General features: G+C 39.5%; 1 protein-coding gene across 5 annotated transcripts in view; it reads left to right on the top strand.

Annotated features, from left to right (window-relative positions):
• Nucleotides 1-18,923, top strand: part of SH3RF1 (SH3 domain containing ring finger 1) — a 179,375-nt gene that overhangs the window by 128,968 nt on the left and 31,484 nt on the right. For 4 of the 5 annotated variants that reach the window (XM_045880156.3, XM_064585269.1, XM_054508689.2 and 1 more), the window contains 2 exons: nucleotides 10,874-11,176; nucleotides 16,657-16,803. In XM_045880156.3, the coding sequence (XP_045736112.2) occupies nucleotides 10,874-11,176; nucleotides 16,657-16,803 (450 nt within the window). The remainder of the gene's footprint in view (nucleotides 1-10,873; nucleotides 11,177-16,656; nucleotides 16,804-18,923) is intronic. The other variant, XM_045880157.3, reaches the window with a different exon arrangement.

Below are 18,923 nucleotides of genomic sequence, written 5' to 3'. Positions count from 1 at the left end.
CCATTTTTTCCCCTTATGCTTTAATGATACTACACACATGATTTTGCCATTCTCTACATTCTTATAGTACTACTAATCATCAGGTTTTTTGACTACATAATAAACATTCTGATAGCTAAAATCATAATATAGTTAATTTTTCCCCCTCTTTTAAACTAAAGTGTCTTGTTTAGGGACACACAGCCAGTAATTGAGAAGTGAATTGTGGTCTCTATTCTGCTGTCCATTGCTGCCCCACACTTCTTCTTTTTTTTTTTTTTTTTTTAATATTTTTATTTATTTATTTGACAGAGAAAGACACAGCGAGAGAGGGAACACAAGCAGGCTGCCCCACACTTCTGCCCTGCACTAGCCTTCCAGCACCTGCAATACTCGTGTTCCTAATACTGGTACAGAACCACTGTTATTAGCAAGCTTTGCTTAAAAAGTATTTAGGACATTTTGATTTTTCATCAAGAATAATGACGGCTTTTCAAATTCTAACACCTCAAAGGTTAATTTTCAGAAATGACTCATTATTCAACAGTTTCAAATACCTGAGGTTGCCTTTTTTAAAAGAAAAACCACAAGTTAATTAAAACCATCATACTTTAAGGCCTTTTAAATGTGATTATTATTTATTAAAGTTTTACTGTATTACTGTACACATCCTAAATTTGGAAGTCACTAAGGCTTTAAGAAGCAAAATAGATTGATTTTAATTAACCAAGGGTTAAGTCCTTTCTTGTATCCTGAAGAAGATTGAATGGATGTTCTATATTCTTCTGCACATTTGTGTGCCTGTGTGTTGTGTAAGTGTCATGAACAGAAGCATCCTGATAATTAAACCACTGGGAACAAGCTTCTCTAGAATGAAATCGAATGTATTTCTGGAAAATTTTTTCTAGGTGTTGTAAAACAGTATTCCTTTTTAAATAGTGTTTAATGGATGCCTGTGTGGCTCAGTCGGTTAAGCGTCTGCCTTCGGCTCAGGTCATGATCCCGGGGTCCTGGGATTGAGTCCTGCATCGCGCTCCCTGCTCCGCGGGGAGTCTGCTTATCTCTCTCTCTCTCTCTCTTTCTTTCTCTGTCTCTCATGAATAAATAAATAAAATCTTTAAAAAAACAGTGTTTAGCGGCAGTGTACCTATTAGGCTTCACATGTGTGAAGCAAAGTTTCTCTATATGCTGAGGAGAAGGAAGATCTTAAACAAAAGTGCAGAGTCATGATGGTCAATATTCTCGGTATTTTTCTGTGTAAGATTCCTTCTTGGTGATTAGCCTTCCTCCCTACGCCTTCTCACCTCCCACTGCTTCACACATTCACACACACGCACACACACACTCTCTTCAGGTATGGGCAGGAGAAGTATTTGCTCACTGGTTTATTAACTGATTACGTATCACTATGGAATTTCTGTCCATGTGTCATTTGACACTGACAGATTTTTACTTAGAAATTAATGACAATTGCATATTCTTAACCTCCTGATACATATTCCAGATGTAGTATTACAACATCTGGTAATGAGGTCCTTGAAAATGAAATGTGTCATTGGATTGTATCCTTTTGGTTTATAGACATTTCTTATTTGTGGTGTGCTTTTGGTAAACAAATACCAAATAGAGACACACACAAATCTAGTGTATTGTTAAAGTCATAAGCACAGAGAACTGAACTGAGCCCAACTTTTAAATTATCCATTGGTCTCTCTCCTTGGCCTCATGATAAGATTATAGATCTGTTGCTTCAGAAATAACAGGTATGACTTCCTCTTTAGCGTTAACCTTCAGGGTAGAGCTTTCCTCTCTCTCTAAATCCTTCTGCATATGTTCCGCTCACATTCCTCCCGCCCCCCCCCCCCCCATCTTGGTGGAGAAGTTTTTCTCTTCCTTGGCAGTTTCTCTCTCCTCCTCCCAGGCCTTTCATTCTCCAGGAACTTGGTCACATCATGTACATTTTTTCTGTTTTGCATTTTAGTTATTTGCTTTCCCCCCGTCTCCCCCTTAATGTAGGAAAATGAGCAGCTTTTTGCTCACCTCAAAACTCTTTTCTTTGACTGCATTCCCTTCAAGTTATGGTTCTACCTCTTTCCTTCCTTTCCCTGCCAAAATTCTCCCAAGAATCACTTACACCTGCTCAGTGCCTGTTTTCTGATTACCTGTAATTAGCCTTTGGCTACTTCAGTCCCTGAAACTGCCCTCCCAGCTGCCAACTAACTGCCTTTTCTTAGCTCTAATTTGTTGTTTTATCCTTCCAGTGACATCTACCACTATTTTTTCTTTTCTTCCCCCCCCCCCCCCATGGTATTAACCATCACAACCACCATTCTTAATCTTCCTGAAACTCCTTGCCTTTTTCATTTCTGGGGTATTGGTTGGTTGGTTGGTTGGTTGGTTGGTTTGGGAAACTTTGCAAGGTCCTTCTGTAGCCTGAAATGCTGAAAGCCTTTTGCTCTTCCTCCTACCTTTGGTATCTTCTGTACTTTTTCTTCCCTAGGTCAGAGAATGCCAACTAGTGTGACCCCACAGGACTTTCATGCTTGGCTTGCAGAGTGGGTTTGTTTTAATTCCTAAGATACAAAAATCAGGAGATTTTACATAGGCCTAAATTTCTAGCTTTCCTTAAAAAAAAAAAAAAATCAGCTGACACCAGCAAGCGGCTGCCTCTTGAGAGAGGACCCACACTCCCCAGGGCACCATAGAGTCCACTGTTTCCTATTGGTCTCTGTCTGGCCTTCACTCATTGACCTCACCTGCCCTAGCTCTGTTGACATGTGAATTTTGCACCTCCTACTCTTAATATTAGAAATCCATCGTGCTATTTCCAAGGTCTCTTTTCTCACAAGTCAGAGGGGGCATGTCTGTGTGTCCCCCTTTCCCCTAAACAGTACTGTGCCAGGCTTATTATAGTCACTCAAAAAAACAAAACAAAACAAAACTGAACGAGCTCCATTAGGTTTGATTGTGGTTACCGTGGATCTGAGGGCTCTAGCTTGACAAAGAGGTCTCTGCCTCTGAGTATTTTGAATGGGGTATTTTTGTTTTGGGTTGAGAAAAGGTATCAGTACTTTATATAGGAATAAAACTTTACAGATCGTTAAGTCCAACTTCATGTTAAATATAACACATAGGAGACACACACAAGATAAAGTGACTTGCCCAGGGCAACAGAGCAAGTGAAGGATCAGCTGGGATCCCTCCGTGAATAGTGAGAATAACCTGAGCTTTACATGTTACAGAGCACTTAACCTGTACTCATTTTTACTGGGGGTATGCAGACTGATTTCACCTTCCCCATTTTATACAGCTAAGGAAACTGAAGCCATAGAATTTAAATGGTCTACCCAAGGTTACTTGGCCAGTGAGGAGAGACCTGACTCCAACCCAGACCTTTCAACTTTACATTCCCAGCTTTTCCTATGGTTTTCTGGAACGATCCTTATTCAGCTCACTAAGCTAAAATTGTTTTTAGGCTTTCAATGAAGTGAACACTACATTTGTCCTTTATATTTCAGAATCAGAAACCTGAAAAAGAAAATTCTAGTTTATTTATTTTTTAACAGTTGGGGCCAGCAGAGGTGAAGATGATGAAAATAAGCAAGGAACTAAGTAGCTGATGTCTCACCTTCCTAACCTAGTGCAGTGGGGCAGTTACTTTGAAAATCCTTTTCCCTTCGTAGGACATCATAAAGGTTGTACTGAGTCTGTGTTCCTCACTGCCCTGCTGCGTAAAGGAGTAACACGTGTTACTAGAGAACTGTTTCAGGGCCCAGGAGGCTTCAGGAATGTGGGCCAAGGGAGGTCAGGGGAGAAGTTTCAGTCCTCCTTTCTCAGTTCAGCAAATTCATTGTGCTTAATGAGCCTCAAGAGACAGCCACCTTGGGTGCAGTTCCTCTCCCCTCAGAAATCCCTGAGAGTCTAGAGCTGTGCTATTATGTACACATAGCTACTGAGCACTTGAAATGTGTCCATCCACATTGGGATGTGCTATAAGTATACACACTGGATTTTTTAAAAAATGTAATTATTTCAATAATTTTTTTATTCTTAAAATTTTTATTTTATTTATTTTCTAAGTATTTATTTTAGAGAGAGTGCGTGCGTGCAAGACAGTGAGGAGAAGCAGAGGGAAAGGGACAAGCAGATTCTGTGCTAAGCGCAGATCCCGGCATGGGGCTCTATCCCATGACCCTGAGATCATGACTTGAGCTGAAATCAAGTCAGAGGCTCAGCTGACTGAGCCACCCAGGCACCCCTATTTTAGTAATTTTTTTATGTTGATTACATGTTGAGTGATAATATCTTGGATAAATTGGATTAAAAAGGATATATTATTAAAATAATTTTACCTGTTATCTTTTCAAATGTGGCTATGAAAATTTTAAAATTATACACGTGGCTCATATTATACTTCAGTTGGACAGTGCTGGTGTAGAGAGCTTGATAGTTCTAAGAGAGTGACATTTTTATTCTTTCAACAAATATTTACAGAGTCCTAAAAGGAGCTGTTGGCTGAGGGAGGCTTTGAGATCAATTTAAAAAGACTCCTTAGTAATCCCTTCAGTCTTTCTAATTATTCCTTTTTTGTGGGGGAGTCTTCTATTATAAATGAAGACTGAGCTTGCTTTTGTATTTGGATCATCCAAAACCAAATATCTTGTTACCTAAATGCAGGGAAGAATAAAAGACTAATGGAAATACAAATTCCTCATTACCATTATGTAAAAACATTTTGCAAAGGAGTATAATGTGAGGCAAAATATTTTTGTTTCTGCTAAGAGGAGGCAAATGGCATAAATTTAGATCCTGTAGCATTTGTTCACTGGTATTATTTAAAGTGTCTAACTCTCTGGGGAAGGAACACTGGACCTAACAATGCAGAACACTAAAGTATCTTTTTAAAACATGGCTTTATGAAGGTGCATTTCAAACCAGTGAGGAAAAGGTGTACTGTTAGGTAACAGGGATGGGTCAGCTCCTGAGCCATGTGGAAAAAACATGGTGCTATCCTCACCTTACTCTTTACATAGATGTACACATGGTTTGAAGACTGAGATGTAAAAAGAAAGAAAGAAGAAAAGGAAGGAAAGAAGGAGCCATAAAAATACTAGGAAAAAAATGATTTTCTTTTCTAAAATAATGGGATACAATTTTAAAGCATAGTAAATAGAGGGGTGTCTGGCTGGCCAGTCAGTGGAACATCTGATTCTTAATCTCAGGGTTGTGAGTCTGAGCCCCATATTGGGTTCAGAGATTACTTAAAAATAAAATCTTCAGGGGCACCTGGGTGGCTCATTCGGTTAAGTGTCTGACTCTTGATTTTGGCTCAGGTCATGACCTCAGGTTGTAAGATCAAACCCTTCATTGGGCTCCATGCTGGTTGTGAAGCCTGCTTGGGATTCTCTCTCTCCCTCTGCCCCCCAACCTCCCACTCACATGTGCGCCCCCACTCTCTCTTTCTCAAAAAAATAAATAAAATATCTAAAAACATAAAATCTTTTAAAAATTAAATAAAGCATGGTAAATTGAGATGACATAATGGAAAAGATTGATAAATTTTGCACATAAAATAAAAAGGTACGTATAACAAACATATCAAGTTAACAAATTGGAACAATATTTCTAATTTGATGGATATATATGTATATATATACATACACACATATTATATTAAAGAATGGTTTATATAACATATGAAGAAGAGTTATAGATCTATAAGAAAAATACTAGCAACCCAACAGAAAAGTGGCTAAAGTATGGTAATAAGCAAGTCCTAGAGAAAAAAAAAATAGATGTTTAATCTCATTAACAAATAGAGAAATACAAATTAAAACTATAGTATAATATAGTTTGTTCCCTCTCCAACTAATAATTTTTTAAATGATAGATAATACCTAATACTGTTAACGATGTGGGGAAACAGAGACTTTTTAATAGACTGTTGGAGGTACACCTTCAATTTACACAACGTTATATGTCCAATATATTGCAGTAAAAAATACAACGTTGGAGGTGATGAAAATTGACACCTTTTTGGAGCACAATTCAGCAATATCCTTCAAAAGTGTTTTAAGCCTATACTTTGATCTAACAAGTTCACTTTTAGGAGTTCACCTGTGGATATGCCTGCACAAGCATGCCAAGATACATTAAATGAAGACGTCTCTATATAATGAAATACCATGCTATCCATCTGTCTCTATTGATACAGAAATATGTTCATGAGATGCTATCATACAAGAGAGTAGTATATACTACTTGGTTTCATTTGTGTTAAAAATTAATAAAATAGATGCACATTTAACAGTGTCTACATAGAAAATATATGGAAGGAGGGCACCTGGGTGGCTCAGTTGGTGAAGCCCCTGCCTTTGGCTCAGGTCATGATCCTGGAGTCCCGGGATCGAGTCCCGCATCGGGCTCCCTGCTCAGCAGGGAGTCTGCTTCTCCCTCTGACCTTCCCCCTTCTCATGCTCTCTCTCTCTATCTCATTCTCTCTCTCAAATAAATAAAATCTTTAAAAAAAAAAAAAAGAAAATATATGGAAGGATATGTTCTAAACTGTTAAGCTTGGATACATCTGGGAAATGAGTTGAGGGGAGACAGATGTGGGAAACTGGCTGAGGCTTTTCACTTTTTTACTTCATATTATTCTGTACTATTTCCTTTGTAGAAATAATGAACATACGTTACTTTTATACCATGTTTTTAAAAGTTTCTTTGCCTTTCTTAAAAAATCTACTACGTTCAAGGGACAGCTTAGTGGATTGTGAATTAGAATAGGCTCCTTCCTCAGACCTACTGTTTATATTCTCTGGTGCTAAAAAACTGGACTGAGTCATCTGTAAAGCTTCCTATCAAATAGTGACTATTGAACTAAGTTTTCATTAAAAATTTTTTTCTCTTTAAAAAATGTAAGTTCCATCTTTTAAAAAGGTCATATTCTCCTTAGCAAAGAACACAGCTATGCACACACACAGATTATTTTGATATTTGTTCAGCTGCCTTGTTATGATTTTTATTATCAATATTTTGTCAGTATTTCCTTTCTCATACTTATTTATACTTCTGATAATACTCCATCTAAATTTTAGAGTTTCCCAAAAACAGATATTACGGTTTTAAGAGATTACCAAATCCCATTTGTCCCTGCTTGAGCTCCAGTGTACTGAATTTTACCTTGTAGGTAACCTAGGTCTCATCAGATATTCCTTACCAAGTGCTTGGAAGAAGGTATATTAGGATACAAATTTATTTTGCAGGTGATAAGTGCACTTCTAAACTTAAAGGTCATGGTTAGATAAATGTCACAGAAAGCCTACACTAGTGAGCTCAACAAACATTTATAAATGAATGTTATCAAAATTCCATTAAAAGCCATCAGATCCTTGCTTTCCTGTTGTTACTGAAGGTTAAGTTACACTTACAATAAAAGTCTCTTTAAGTTTCTGCCCAATTTACTCAATGCCTCTGCCAAATAGTCTTGACTTTGTGATTTTCTTTGGGACTTACAAAGGCAGCAAATAGCATTTTTTAGTACTAACCTCTGCTGCTTTAGAAGTCCAAAGTAATTTTAAATTATGGCAGCATTCTGCTAACAAATATGACTGCCCGTGTGTAAAAATGAAATGCGGGAAAAATATAATAGGTGATTTAGAGGAATAGAAATGAAAGATGTGAAATCGAAAAGTGAATTATATCTGTTTAAAGTGAGATAATGCATTACACATGTGGAGAGCTAAAAGAGACAAAAAAGATCATTGGCTCCCGCTTCCTCGTTTTATGGATGAGGACCAGAACTGTTTTCTTTGGTCTGCAGTTCACTGGTTCCCACCATACCATGATGTGTCTGCCTGTATGCACGTACTTCTGCGTGTAGATTTATTTTTCTAAACATGCCAACTGCGTGGCCCAGCAGTTCAGCACTTCCACTCCTAGGCATATATCCAGTATCCAGATGAGTGCTATGTCCACCAAAAAATACAAGATTATTCATGGCAGCATTGTTCTTTTTTTTTTTTTTTAAGATTTTTATCATTATTATTATTAATTAGAGAGAGAGAGCACAAGCACGAGGAGGGGCAGAGGGAGAGGGAGAAGCAGACTCTCCTCTGAGCAGGGAGCCCAATGTGGGGCTCAGTCCCAGGACCCTGGCATCATGACCTGAGCTGAAGGCAGACGCTTAACCGACTGAGCCACCTAGACACCCCCCCTTTTTTTTAAAAAAAGATCTTATTATTTATTTTTTGAGAGCAAGCAAGAGAGATCACAGAAGGAGGGGGAGAACTAGACTCGCCACTGAGTGGAGAGCCCAGTGTGGGGCTCGATCCCAGGACCCCAAGATCATGACTTGAGCTAAAGGCAGATGCTTAACTGACTGAGCCACCCACGCATGCCGGCAGCATTGCTCTTAATAGCCAAAATATATAGGACAGAAGGAGAAGGGAAGGAGAGGAGAGAGAAGGGGAAAGAAGGGGATCCCAAATATAAATCAGCAATAGAATGCATAAGTAAATTGTAGTGTATCTGCACAATGGAATATTGCATAGCACTTAAAAAAAAAGACTGAATCATAGAGCCAGATGGATAAATCACAAAAAGTATATTGTTGAATGAAAGAAGCAAGACAGGAAAATACAGACTGCATGTGTTATTTATATGTCTGTTTTTAGATCTCTAGCACCCAGCACATTATCCAGCATGTAACATGTGATCAATGTGTATTTATTTTAATGGAAAATACGTGATACAGAAAAAGATATGAGGGAAGCACCCAGTATTTTTATAATGAGAAAAACAGCAGGAAATATAGGGAACAATACTTTATTTCTTATGTTTATTCCACAGCATAGCATACAGAAACCTGAAATTTTAATACAATATTAACTGTAACCAACACTTGGCTACATAAGAACAGGACTAGACTATGGTAATATTTCAGACTGTTTCAAACCAGACATGACTAATGGAACCTATGATTTGATCCCAGGAATAATTTAAGATATCAAGTAGATGTGATAGTTTTTTCAATTCCTATTTTTGGCCTTAATGAGGAGGAAGTCTTCTCAGCTCCTTCTCTATTTCTTACTCAACGCAACATGAGGTCTCAGTTAACTGGTCAGATTCCAGCGTATAGATTAAGTCATGCTTTGAGGACTTGTGCCTTGGGATCTGAATGAGCTTATATTAGAAGGCATTTTCTGACTCCTTTTCTTCTGGCATTGCTGAAGTTTGGGCCACTCTCACCGTAGTAATAAAACATTACATTTCTTCCTTTGGGCATCTGGTTTTCTTGGGGACCACCAGAGGGTGAGATGGCTAGACCAAGGTAGGATTTGTAAATTCTGGGTCTCTTGGTCAAATGCCATTCTAATGTTATAATAAGGCCACCCTTTAATATAAGTACCTCATTTCTTCATTCCTAAACACATAACACAGAGTCCTTACAGTCCTCTTTCTCCTGCCATTGATACTTCAGGCATTGATAGGTGTTAATGGTAGCATGACTGCCTATTGTTCTTGAAAGTTTATCATGTGGAAAAAAATCCTTGAAGTCTGAAGGAGATGCATGCTCATGTTTGAAAAAGATGTATCCTACTAATTGTAGATCAGACAGGCCAGATGAATTCAAGGCCCTGGGGAGCCACAGGAACAAATTGTTAATCAATTTGCAATCATCTATAGAAGCCCTGGCTACTGAGCTGCAATTAGTACAGCTCTGTGAGCGGCCAGTTGTGGCCGGGGCAAGTTCACTTTGTTAAATATTGACTGACAGGATTTCCATTCTTCCAGTAGGACGTTCTCATCCACAGGGTGAGGAGACATGGTCCTAACCATTTAGGTGGGTGGAAAATAGCATTTGGTGATGGTATTTTATCTAAGGGCACTTGTGAAGTGCTGACCATGGAAAGCTGAGATGAGAAAATCCCTAGTATCCTTAATATTTACCTACATTACCTTTTTAAGAAGTCTATTATTTTTCATCTTAATTTTTTTTTTATGAGAGGTTAACTGCTCAGTGATTTCCTATTTTACTATAATATCTAGTTAAGTTCTGTACAGCTTGTTATTATTGCAGCTTTCTGGAAACATTTTACTATACCTCAGGGAACACAAATTTTGTGTTCCTTCCTTTCTTGCTGGTGTTACCAGCCCGGTGCGCAGCTTTTGACGCCTTGGACCCTTTATAGTCAGAAAACTTTTCAAATAGACAAGTTGGCTTGCCAATAGAACTTGGACTTCATGTTTTACCCCCTTATGATTTTAAACTGTCAGCACATATGAAAAGAACTGATGCAATGACATGACAAACAGATTATCAAGAATGTCTACCAACTTTTTTGTGAACTTCTCCCCAACTTCACTGAAGCAGGAGGTTAATTTATGTGGCAGTGCATGAGTTAACATATAATGGTGTCATTCTTTGTTGTCTTGCCCATTTTTACCAAACCCAAAAGTTGCCCCTTCAGTGTTCACTTGTGCTCTGAGCAAATACCCGGCCATTATCAGGCAACAGAGTATTCAGTCAGACAAATGCACCCTTTTAATTGTTCTTCTTTAGATTTCATCAGTGAGCTGAAACGAATCTTCATTTGTTACAACTGGCAAATTTTAAAATTAGATATTCTGAAAATTCTTGGGGAAATTTTTTTTTTTACCTTGTTGGTCTTGAATTAGAATGGTTTATTCTTGATTTAACATCTCTTGGTGACAAATATAATGAAATCCCAGTATTGAGAGAAAAGACATCTCACGTGGAAACAAAGGCATACTTGCACATGCAAACTCTAAAGCAGTGATGTTCAGTTTTAGATAAAAGCTGGTTGAAAATAAATCTCAGCGCGTCCTTGAGAATTGTGTAACCGTCTTGTGTCGATTTCTTGGTTTGCAGTTTAACTCGGCTGCTAAGCAGCTGATAGAATGGGATAAGCCTCCTGTGCCAGGAGTTGATGCTGGAGAATGTACCTTGGCAGCAGCCCAGAGCAGCAATGCCCCAAAGCACTCTGACACCAAGAAGAACACCAAAAAGCGGCACTCCTTCACGTCTCTCACTATGGCCAGCAAATCTTCCCAGGCACCCCAGAACCGCCACTCCATGGAGATCAGCCCTCCCGTCCTCATCAGCTCCAGTAACCCCACGGCTGCTGCGCGAATCAGCGAGCTGTCTGGGCTTTCCTGCAGTGCCCCTTCTCAGGTAAATCATATAGAGGTGTGAAAAGAGCTCGGGGACAAAGTGATCTACCCACAAACATGTTTGTTCACTAGCTGAAAAATACAGTTTATTTTTGCCTTCAGAAGAGAATAGCTTTCCAGAAAAAAAAAGGAAAATAGTAGCTTTCCTGGGAAGTAAAGCCTTTCTTCATTCTGTAGGTAGAAAAATGGAGAAGAGAAAACTAACCCAAAACTACTCAGTCATTTTCAAAGGAAGGATCGGAAATGACAAAATGATTTAGACAATGCTTAGTTTCAAGCAACTGCTCAGTGTTACAGAACCTTGTCACAAGGCTGCTTTGGGAGATCTTGCCAACTAAAATTTTATCTTCATCCAAACTGAAGATGCTATGGTTGAAACTCATAGTTGACAGTTGCCTGCATCTGTGTGACTTACCCTGATATTTAGGCTTCCCAGTAAGAGGTATAGATGAAAAAAAGAGAGGACATGAAGAAACATTTAATTTAAATTAGAATGGACTCTGAGAAACAAACTGAGGGTTCTAGAGGGGAGGGGGATGGGAGGATGGGTTAGCCTGGTGATGGGTATTAAAGAGGGCACCTACTGAATGGAGCACTGGGTGTTATACGCAAACAATGAATCATGGAACACTACATCAAAAACTAATGATGTACTGTATGGTGACTAACATAACATAATAAAATTTAAAAGAATAAAAATTAAAAAATAAAAACCTCATTAGTTCATCAAGGCTTTGGACTATCTTAAGAAATAGCTGCACATTATTCTTGTGTTAATGATTGGAAACATGCATTCAGTCAGCAGGCATTTATTGGGTGCCTTATTGTTAGACCCTTCTAGGCACCATGTATACTGTGATAATGAGCTATAGGACTTCCCCATGTTAGGCCTCAATTCTGGACTGCAGAATGAGCCCACTAAAGTGGCTCTGCCTTAGTCACAGGGCTGCTGTAATTATCCAATTAGATGATGACCATATTTTTCCTCAACCCAAAGGTCAGAGAGCCCTGTCCAAAACAGCCTGTCACAGTGGGAGAAATTTCTTTCAGGTGTCGTATTTAGTTTTTAAAATTCATGCAGATTTTACATTCTACTTTATAATATAGATGTAGTTTTAAAAAAAAATCAGTTATTTTCCTTTAAAGAAACAAAGAAACAAACACACACAGTCCTGGTCCTCAGAAAGTTTACAGTTAATTAAAGTGCCTGTTTTGGACCACAGAATAAAAATTTACAACACAGTTTTTGGTATTCCTTGCCAATGTTATTAAAAGTTATTTTCTCTCAGCCTCATTTATTTGACCCCGCTCCCTTAGATTCATCTGGCATGTTGTGAGGTAAATGCATTCATTTTCTGAACGGGATTGTGGTTGGTGTTTTTTAGGTGGTGGGGGAATGAAGCTTTTGATCTTATGAGGGAACTAGGCTACAAGACATACCCCACTAGAACATAAGTGTGATGAGGGGAAAGGTCTTTGTTTTGTTCACCAGTATATCCCAAATGTCAGACATACAGTAAACACACAGTAAATATTTATTGCATGAATGAATCTCTTGAAAAATGGGTAAAGAGGAGAACTGTTACTTTACATGTAACTAATTATCCCTATGTGAAAAATAGACATGGATTATAGATTGCAGTAAGAAGTACCAAGTGAGGTTACTCTGGAAAGGCTCAAAAGATTTTTGAATAAGGTTCTGACAGAGGTGGCTAGGAATGATGGCCATTCACTACGAGAAAATTGAATCATTTGACTGAGTTTTTTATTGTGCGACCTAGCAACATTTGCACAATGATGTTTTGTTAAAATAAATGGTAAGTTTCTGGTAAGAACAGTGGCAACTCAGAATAGGAATAGCTTTAAAAGAATAAACGGTGATCTTTTGGCATTAGAGAAAGTTAAAAGAGAAAGGAGGATGGATAAACCTAGCATTTACATCTTTTGTAGAGAACTCAGCCGTCAGGTGTGAGCATGTCTGATGCTGCCACACCAGAGCTGGGAATGAAGACTCTAAAAATAGAGCTATTTTTGTTTTGGTTGCAGTAGCTTCGGAAACAAGGCTTTCTGTGTTCCATTAAAACAGTTTCCCTTTCAACCATTCCACCCCTCCTCCCATATTCTAATACATTCTGTTTTAGGTGGGAATGTGTTGCCTCAGGGAGAAGTTATTTCAAGAAGCCGATGGGAGATGTTTCAAGTGCTGCCTGGCTTCCCCAGCCCAGGTTTACAGAAAATACTACTTGTCTAGTGTACTGTGTACATTGGAAGGAACCACAGTCCATAATAAAGCAATGATGATGTGTAACATAGGTGACAGGCACACATTCTGTTAACCGTGGAGATCGGTGTATATGGAAAGATGGCTCATGTGAGACTTTAAAATAGGACTGTCCTTTTCTTTGCCCTGCAAAGGACCAAGCAGGAGATTTGACTCCTCCTGCTCTGGCCCGTTGTTTTTTTTTTCCCCTTCCTTTCCTTTACTTTTTTCTTTCCTTTCCTTTCCTTTCCTTCCTTTCTTCCTTCCTTCCTTCCTTCCTTCCTTCCTTCCTTCCTTCCTTCCTTCCTTCCTTCCTTCCTTCCTTCCTTCCCCCCCTTCCTTCCTTTCCTTCCTTTCCCTTCCTTCCTTCCTTCCCCTTCCTTCCTTCCTTCCTTCCTTCCTTCCTTCCTTCCTTTCCCTTCCTTCCTTCCCCTTCCTTCCTTTCCTTTCCTTCCTTTCCTTCCTTCCTTCCTTCCTTCCTTCCTTCCTTCCTTCCTTCCTTCCTTCCTTCCTTCCTTCCTTCCTTCCTCAATGCTGAGAAAAAGGATATTTTATTATCTTGACTTGGCCCATTTTCTCTCTTGCTTTTCCTTAATTAGGTTTGGTTCCACTCAGAAAATCTGTAGTAAGGAGCCCAAAGAAGTGTTTTCATTTTCCTCTCACCTGACTGGAATCTACATATAGGCAGTCAAGTGCTGGTGTGATGGCGCTTTTCAGCTCACCTTTCCATCATATGGGTAGAACCTTATCCTTATGTTTCTATATAGAATTTACAGATCTCTCCAGGACATCCAAACTGTAGGCAACAGGATGGGGAAATGGACAGAAGAAAGGAGCAAGGGGCTTGCTTGCTATTATATTTGGTGACTATTGAGTAAAGGCTGAACTTTCAAATACATAAATTGGAAGATTCTTTATAGACTGTGCTGTCCAGGTGAGTCACCAAAACAAATATGCACAGATGTCTGTAACTGACATCTGTAAAAGCATATGATGCTATAAGTAAGACATTTTGTTTCCTCCTCTGGCCTCTGCCAGCTGGAGGAATGCTTCATAATATTAAGTGTTCTTGTGGCATTTTTGTATCGCCAATGGCTTCAGGGGAGCCAGAGGTGCGCCCACTCATTTCCATTTGCTTTCCCCACCTCTTTCCCTCTCCACAGAGCCCTTTCTCGTGGGGGAGCCCAGACTAATTTGCCATTCCATGAGGAAAAGAGAACAGTAGAAAGTCAATTTTTCCCAATTCAGGGCATTTATTCTGGACATGCTCACCCTCAGCCAATTTACTTCTGCTGCTGCTGCTTAGTCATTCTTGGGTGACTTTGATCTCCTTTTACTCCAGGGTTAGGAGTGGCCCTGTGTTGGCTGGTGCCTGCAGGAGTCTCAGTGTTCACTGTTCCGCTCCCATGTCCATGATGGCGGACACCTTGGAGGGCCTCTGGTCCAGCTCCCAAGACAATAAACTCATTAGCAGTTAACTATCTCGACTCCCAGCCTGTGGCTTTTAGAGAAACATCGGTCAGTCATGAGATCTTTCTTAGATATTTGTAGGGTCAGGCCCAGGAAGCTGTATTTTGGTGTTTTTTTCTACCCCAAAGGTTCTATGATAATGGCGTGCACTTTGAAGTGAGCTTCATTGTATCTTCTCAGAAAGACTCCCTCTTTTATGTGGTGTCAACTTACAAATGTCCTTGGGGTATGTATTTAAACAGATTTATTGGTTAAAACAGCTATAGGCCATTGGATTTTATGCTAGGATGAAAAATCAGTGTGCTTCCCATTAGAAATTGACTGGAAATAGACTTTGGTTCACAGGAGAGACAAAAAAATGAGGGTTTGGGGAGAAACTCTTGTGAGGTCATCCCTTAGATCTGCTTAGTTTAAGCCTTTGGTTCAATCAATGTATGAGCTAACAGGTACAGATGTGATTTTAAAAGGATGTGGATTCCATGTATAACACAGATTTATTTGTGGAAATAAATTGTGTGCTGTGATGCTGATTATCCCTGGCCTTGATAAGGCCTAACCCAGCAGGGAAACTCAAAGTTTCCTTCAGGCTCCTGGGAACTAATCTCAGGAGCTTTTCTTTGTCTTGATAATCTTTTTCTTAACATACGGGAATTGAGGGAACTATGTTTGGGATTAAGTTTTGTTTTGTTTTGTTTTGTTTTTTAAGATTTTTTTTTTTTAATTTGACAGAGAGAGACACAGCGAGAGAGCAGGAACACAAGCAGGGGGAGTGGGAGAGGGAGAAGCAGGCTTCCCGCGGAGCAGGGAGCCCGATGCGGGCCTTGATCCCAGGACCCTGGGATCATGACCTGAGCCGAAGGCAGACGCTTAACAACTGAGCCACCCAGGCGCCCCGGGATTAAGTTTTATTACAAAAGGCCTGGCATTGTTGGTGTATCATTGTTTCCTTGGGGGAACAAGGTACCAGCCAACCACATTCCTTTAATAATGGAGGAAAAACATCCCAGTTGTGTGGTAACCTACACAGTAATGATGGCATTCTGTAGTTGGACCTGATATTCACCATGAGTGAAATTGATCAAATAACTGAACACAGGCAATGAAATGACCTGGATAACTCAATTTCTTTCTAGTAAATTAATCTTGGGTAGTATCAGGGATAAGACACCTTTTGAAAACAGCTAATTTGGCTTGACATTGTTCCTTTAAAGGTTTTATAAATAATTACCTGCTCTAGGCATGTCTAGGCAGCTGCATTTTAATTATGCATCCCCACTGAAAAGTAGAAGTCATGAAAAATTATCCCGAGAATAACAAAATACCTTAAGCACTTCACATAGATTTACATATTGATAGGTGAGTATTCAGCCTCAACCTACCTTAACAGGATCTTCAGGGAAATTGCTAGTGGGCTAGTCAAGCACGAGACTAACCATCTGAAAGGTCAGTTTGGTTCACAGTGGCATCCCAAGTGAAGCAGCGTGTTATTGCGAAAGCCAACAGCAGTTGAATTCTGTATGAAAACCATCGCAGTGGCCAGTATTTGTCATGTGACCGCCCAGTGTCGAATACAGATTAGGTAATCAGTAAATGTAGATTGAATAAACTTAAAGAGCTTCTGCCTTCCCCAAATAGAAAAGACAGATACATATATTTTTTAAATTGTGACTTGCCTCCCCAAGGTCTAGCCAGTACAATCTGTTGTATTAAATGGAGTTGTCTTTTAATTAACTTTTTTTTCCTCTTGGCAGGTTCATATAAGTACCACCGGGTTAATTGTGACCCCACCCCCCAGCAGTCCAGTGACAACTGGCCCCTCGTTCACTTTCCCGTCGGATGTTCCTTACCCAGCCGCCCTTGGAGTGAGTACAGCTTCTCCATCTCTGTTTCTCTCTCAGGTATTTAGTCCCATTAATCTGGCACACCCCACCACCTAACACCTGCAGTTTACGTTGACACTTGCTAGGTGGGGGTGGATCGCTTTCATCTGTTATCTCTGTTCATCTCACAGAAAAAATGAGGAAGTCTCTTGCCTACAGCCTGCATAATTTTTAACAGTGAGGATCAGTGGCCTGAAACCATTAGAAGACTTCTATAAAATCCTTTTAATTTTCATTAACGTTCAGCCTGATTTCCCGAAGGCTTAACCGAACATTTCTTTTTCATTTCTTTTCAGTTTCTAGACTTCACTTACTTCTTACAAAGACACCTTTATAGAAATACTGAGGAAATCGGGATCCCAAAAGCTAAACAGTTTGCTTTGAGTCACAGGATGAGTCGATTCCAAATCTCTCCATTTATGATTCACCTTTTGGTTTCTCGTCTTCCACTGATAGCTGCAGCTATGTTCCCTTGGAATCCTCCCTCAGATTGTGTTGATTTTCCTTCTGAAGACATCGCATCCTAAAGAGTCTAAACACTAATTGCTTTACAACATCCTCAAGGGAGAAATTAATAGGAGAAATTAGGGCAGCCAAGGGAGATGGATACAAAGAAGAACACTATGGAGAGAAAAAAGGGAAGAAGAAACAAGCAAATTCAACCTTACATAGCAGAAACACAGTAGTTTAAATCCCTGTTTCCTGAAATTGCAGGCACATGAACTACAAGGAACCGGCAATTGTGAGACATCTCTCATCTAGGCCAATGCCTTGCTTATGCTTTCAGACTGTTTCTTTTAGTGCTGAGTCGAATGAGAATAGAAAAAATAGATCCCTGCATCAGATCTCCCCAGCAGGCCCCAGCCCTGTAAATCGCTTTAGAGTCTCACCTAGCTGTGATGCTCTCAGAGAAACAGCGTGGCCCAGTGATGGGGATACAGACCTGAGCTGAAAGCCCAGCTCAGCCACTTACTTGTTTACATGACCATGAAAAGTTACTCAACCTCTTTAAGCTTCAGTATCCCTACCTGTAAAATGAAACTAATACTATGTACTTTGGAGAATCCGCACCATGCCTAGAATGACTATTCCTGATCTCGTTATTGGTCTCGACTGAGGACTGTTGCAAGGTGGGCCTGTGACACGTGCCGCTGGTTGGCTCTCAGAATGGCTCGGAGGGCCTGGTTCATTGTGTTATGGTTTCTCTGCTCTCTGTACCAGGAATAGTGAGGCTTCTAGGCAGCTGGTTTGTTTTTAGGTTGTGGATTTTATATATGTTGTAAAGATTATGTTTCCTTCTGCTAGAATGCTAGAGCCAAATCTGTACCCACCCCCCCCACTTAGGACCTCACGACATATTAGCACATTAGTCAAGATGTTGGCTCCATCTCGTTTTATTGTCCTCATTTTCCTTTTGCCTCATTTTACTTTGAAACAAGGTGGGATATAAATAAATGTGGAGTTAGTACCTAGCTTGACTTAGACCTTAGAAAACTTTTTATAGAGTCAAGCATGTTCTTGTATTTAAATGGAAGTTAATAATGTTCTGGTTAGAGGTTAAAGTTGCATTTTTTTTTTATTTTTTATTTCCAGAACGATTACACTTCCTTGATAGTACCACTGTTTGGTGTAGGAAAAGTTGTGTTGATTCTTCTGGGGAGAAGATGAAATTCAGTTAACTTTTATGGAAATGTGGTTTCCATGAGATTCTGTTAGCTCCGGGTATTTTGACCAGAGCCAAGTTCCATAATCATCCTGCCCTCTTATCTCCAGAGAAGACTCTCTCCTTTCCTTCCTTCCCTTCCCACCCCAATACATACACAACCAGTTGATATTTCCATTTCCAGATGATTACATGGAAAAATTCTAGCATAATTTCTTAAGAGAAAAAGGCTGCTTTTTCTGATCTTAGAAAAATTAATTAGTGGAAAAGACAGAGCTGGCTGAATTTCAGCCCTTGTGGGCTGAAAATTTTACAGTGTAGTAAATGGCCAGTTGCTCTTAGCTGGAGGCACACTCTAGGGCAAATCAGTGAGACTGGTCACAAGAGAGCATGAATATACAAAAATTAATTTACATTCAACCATTTCATCCTAGGATTATATAAGAAAGCCTGCATGTTAAGCAAGAGGAAGGTT

The sequence above is a fragment of the Mirounga angustirostris genome, unplaced genomic scaffold (assembly GCF_029215605.1).
Source record: "Mirounga angustirostris isolate CCGP_5_RB_7025 unplaced genomic scaffold, mMirAng1.0.hap1 SCAF_2, whole genome shotgun sequence".
Lineage (NCBI taxonomy): Eukaryota > Metazoa > Chordata > Mammalia > Carnivora > Phocidae > Mirounga > Mirounga angustirostris.
Note: the sequence above shows the minus strand (reverse complement) of the source record. Positions and strands in the feature narration are given on the sequence as shown.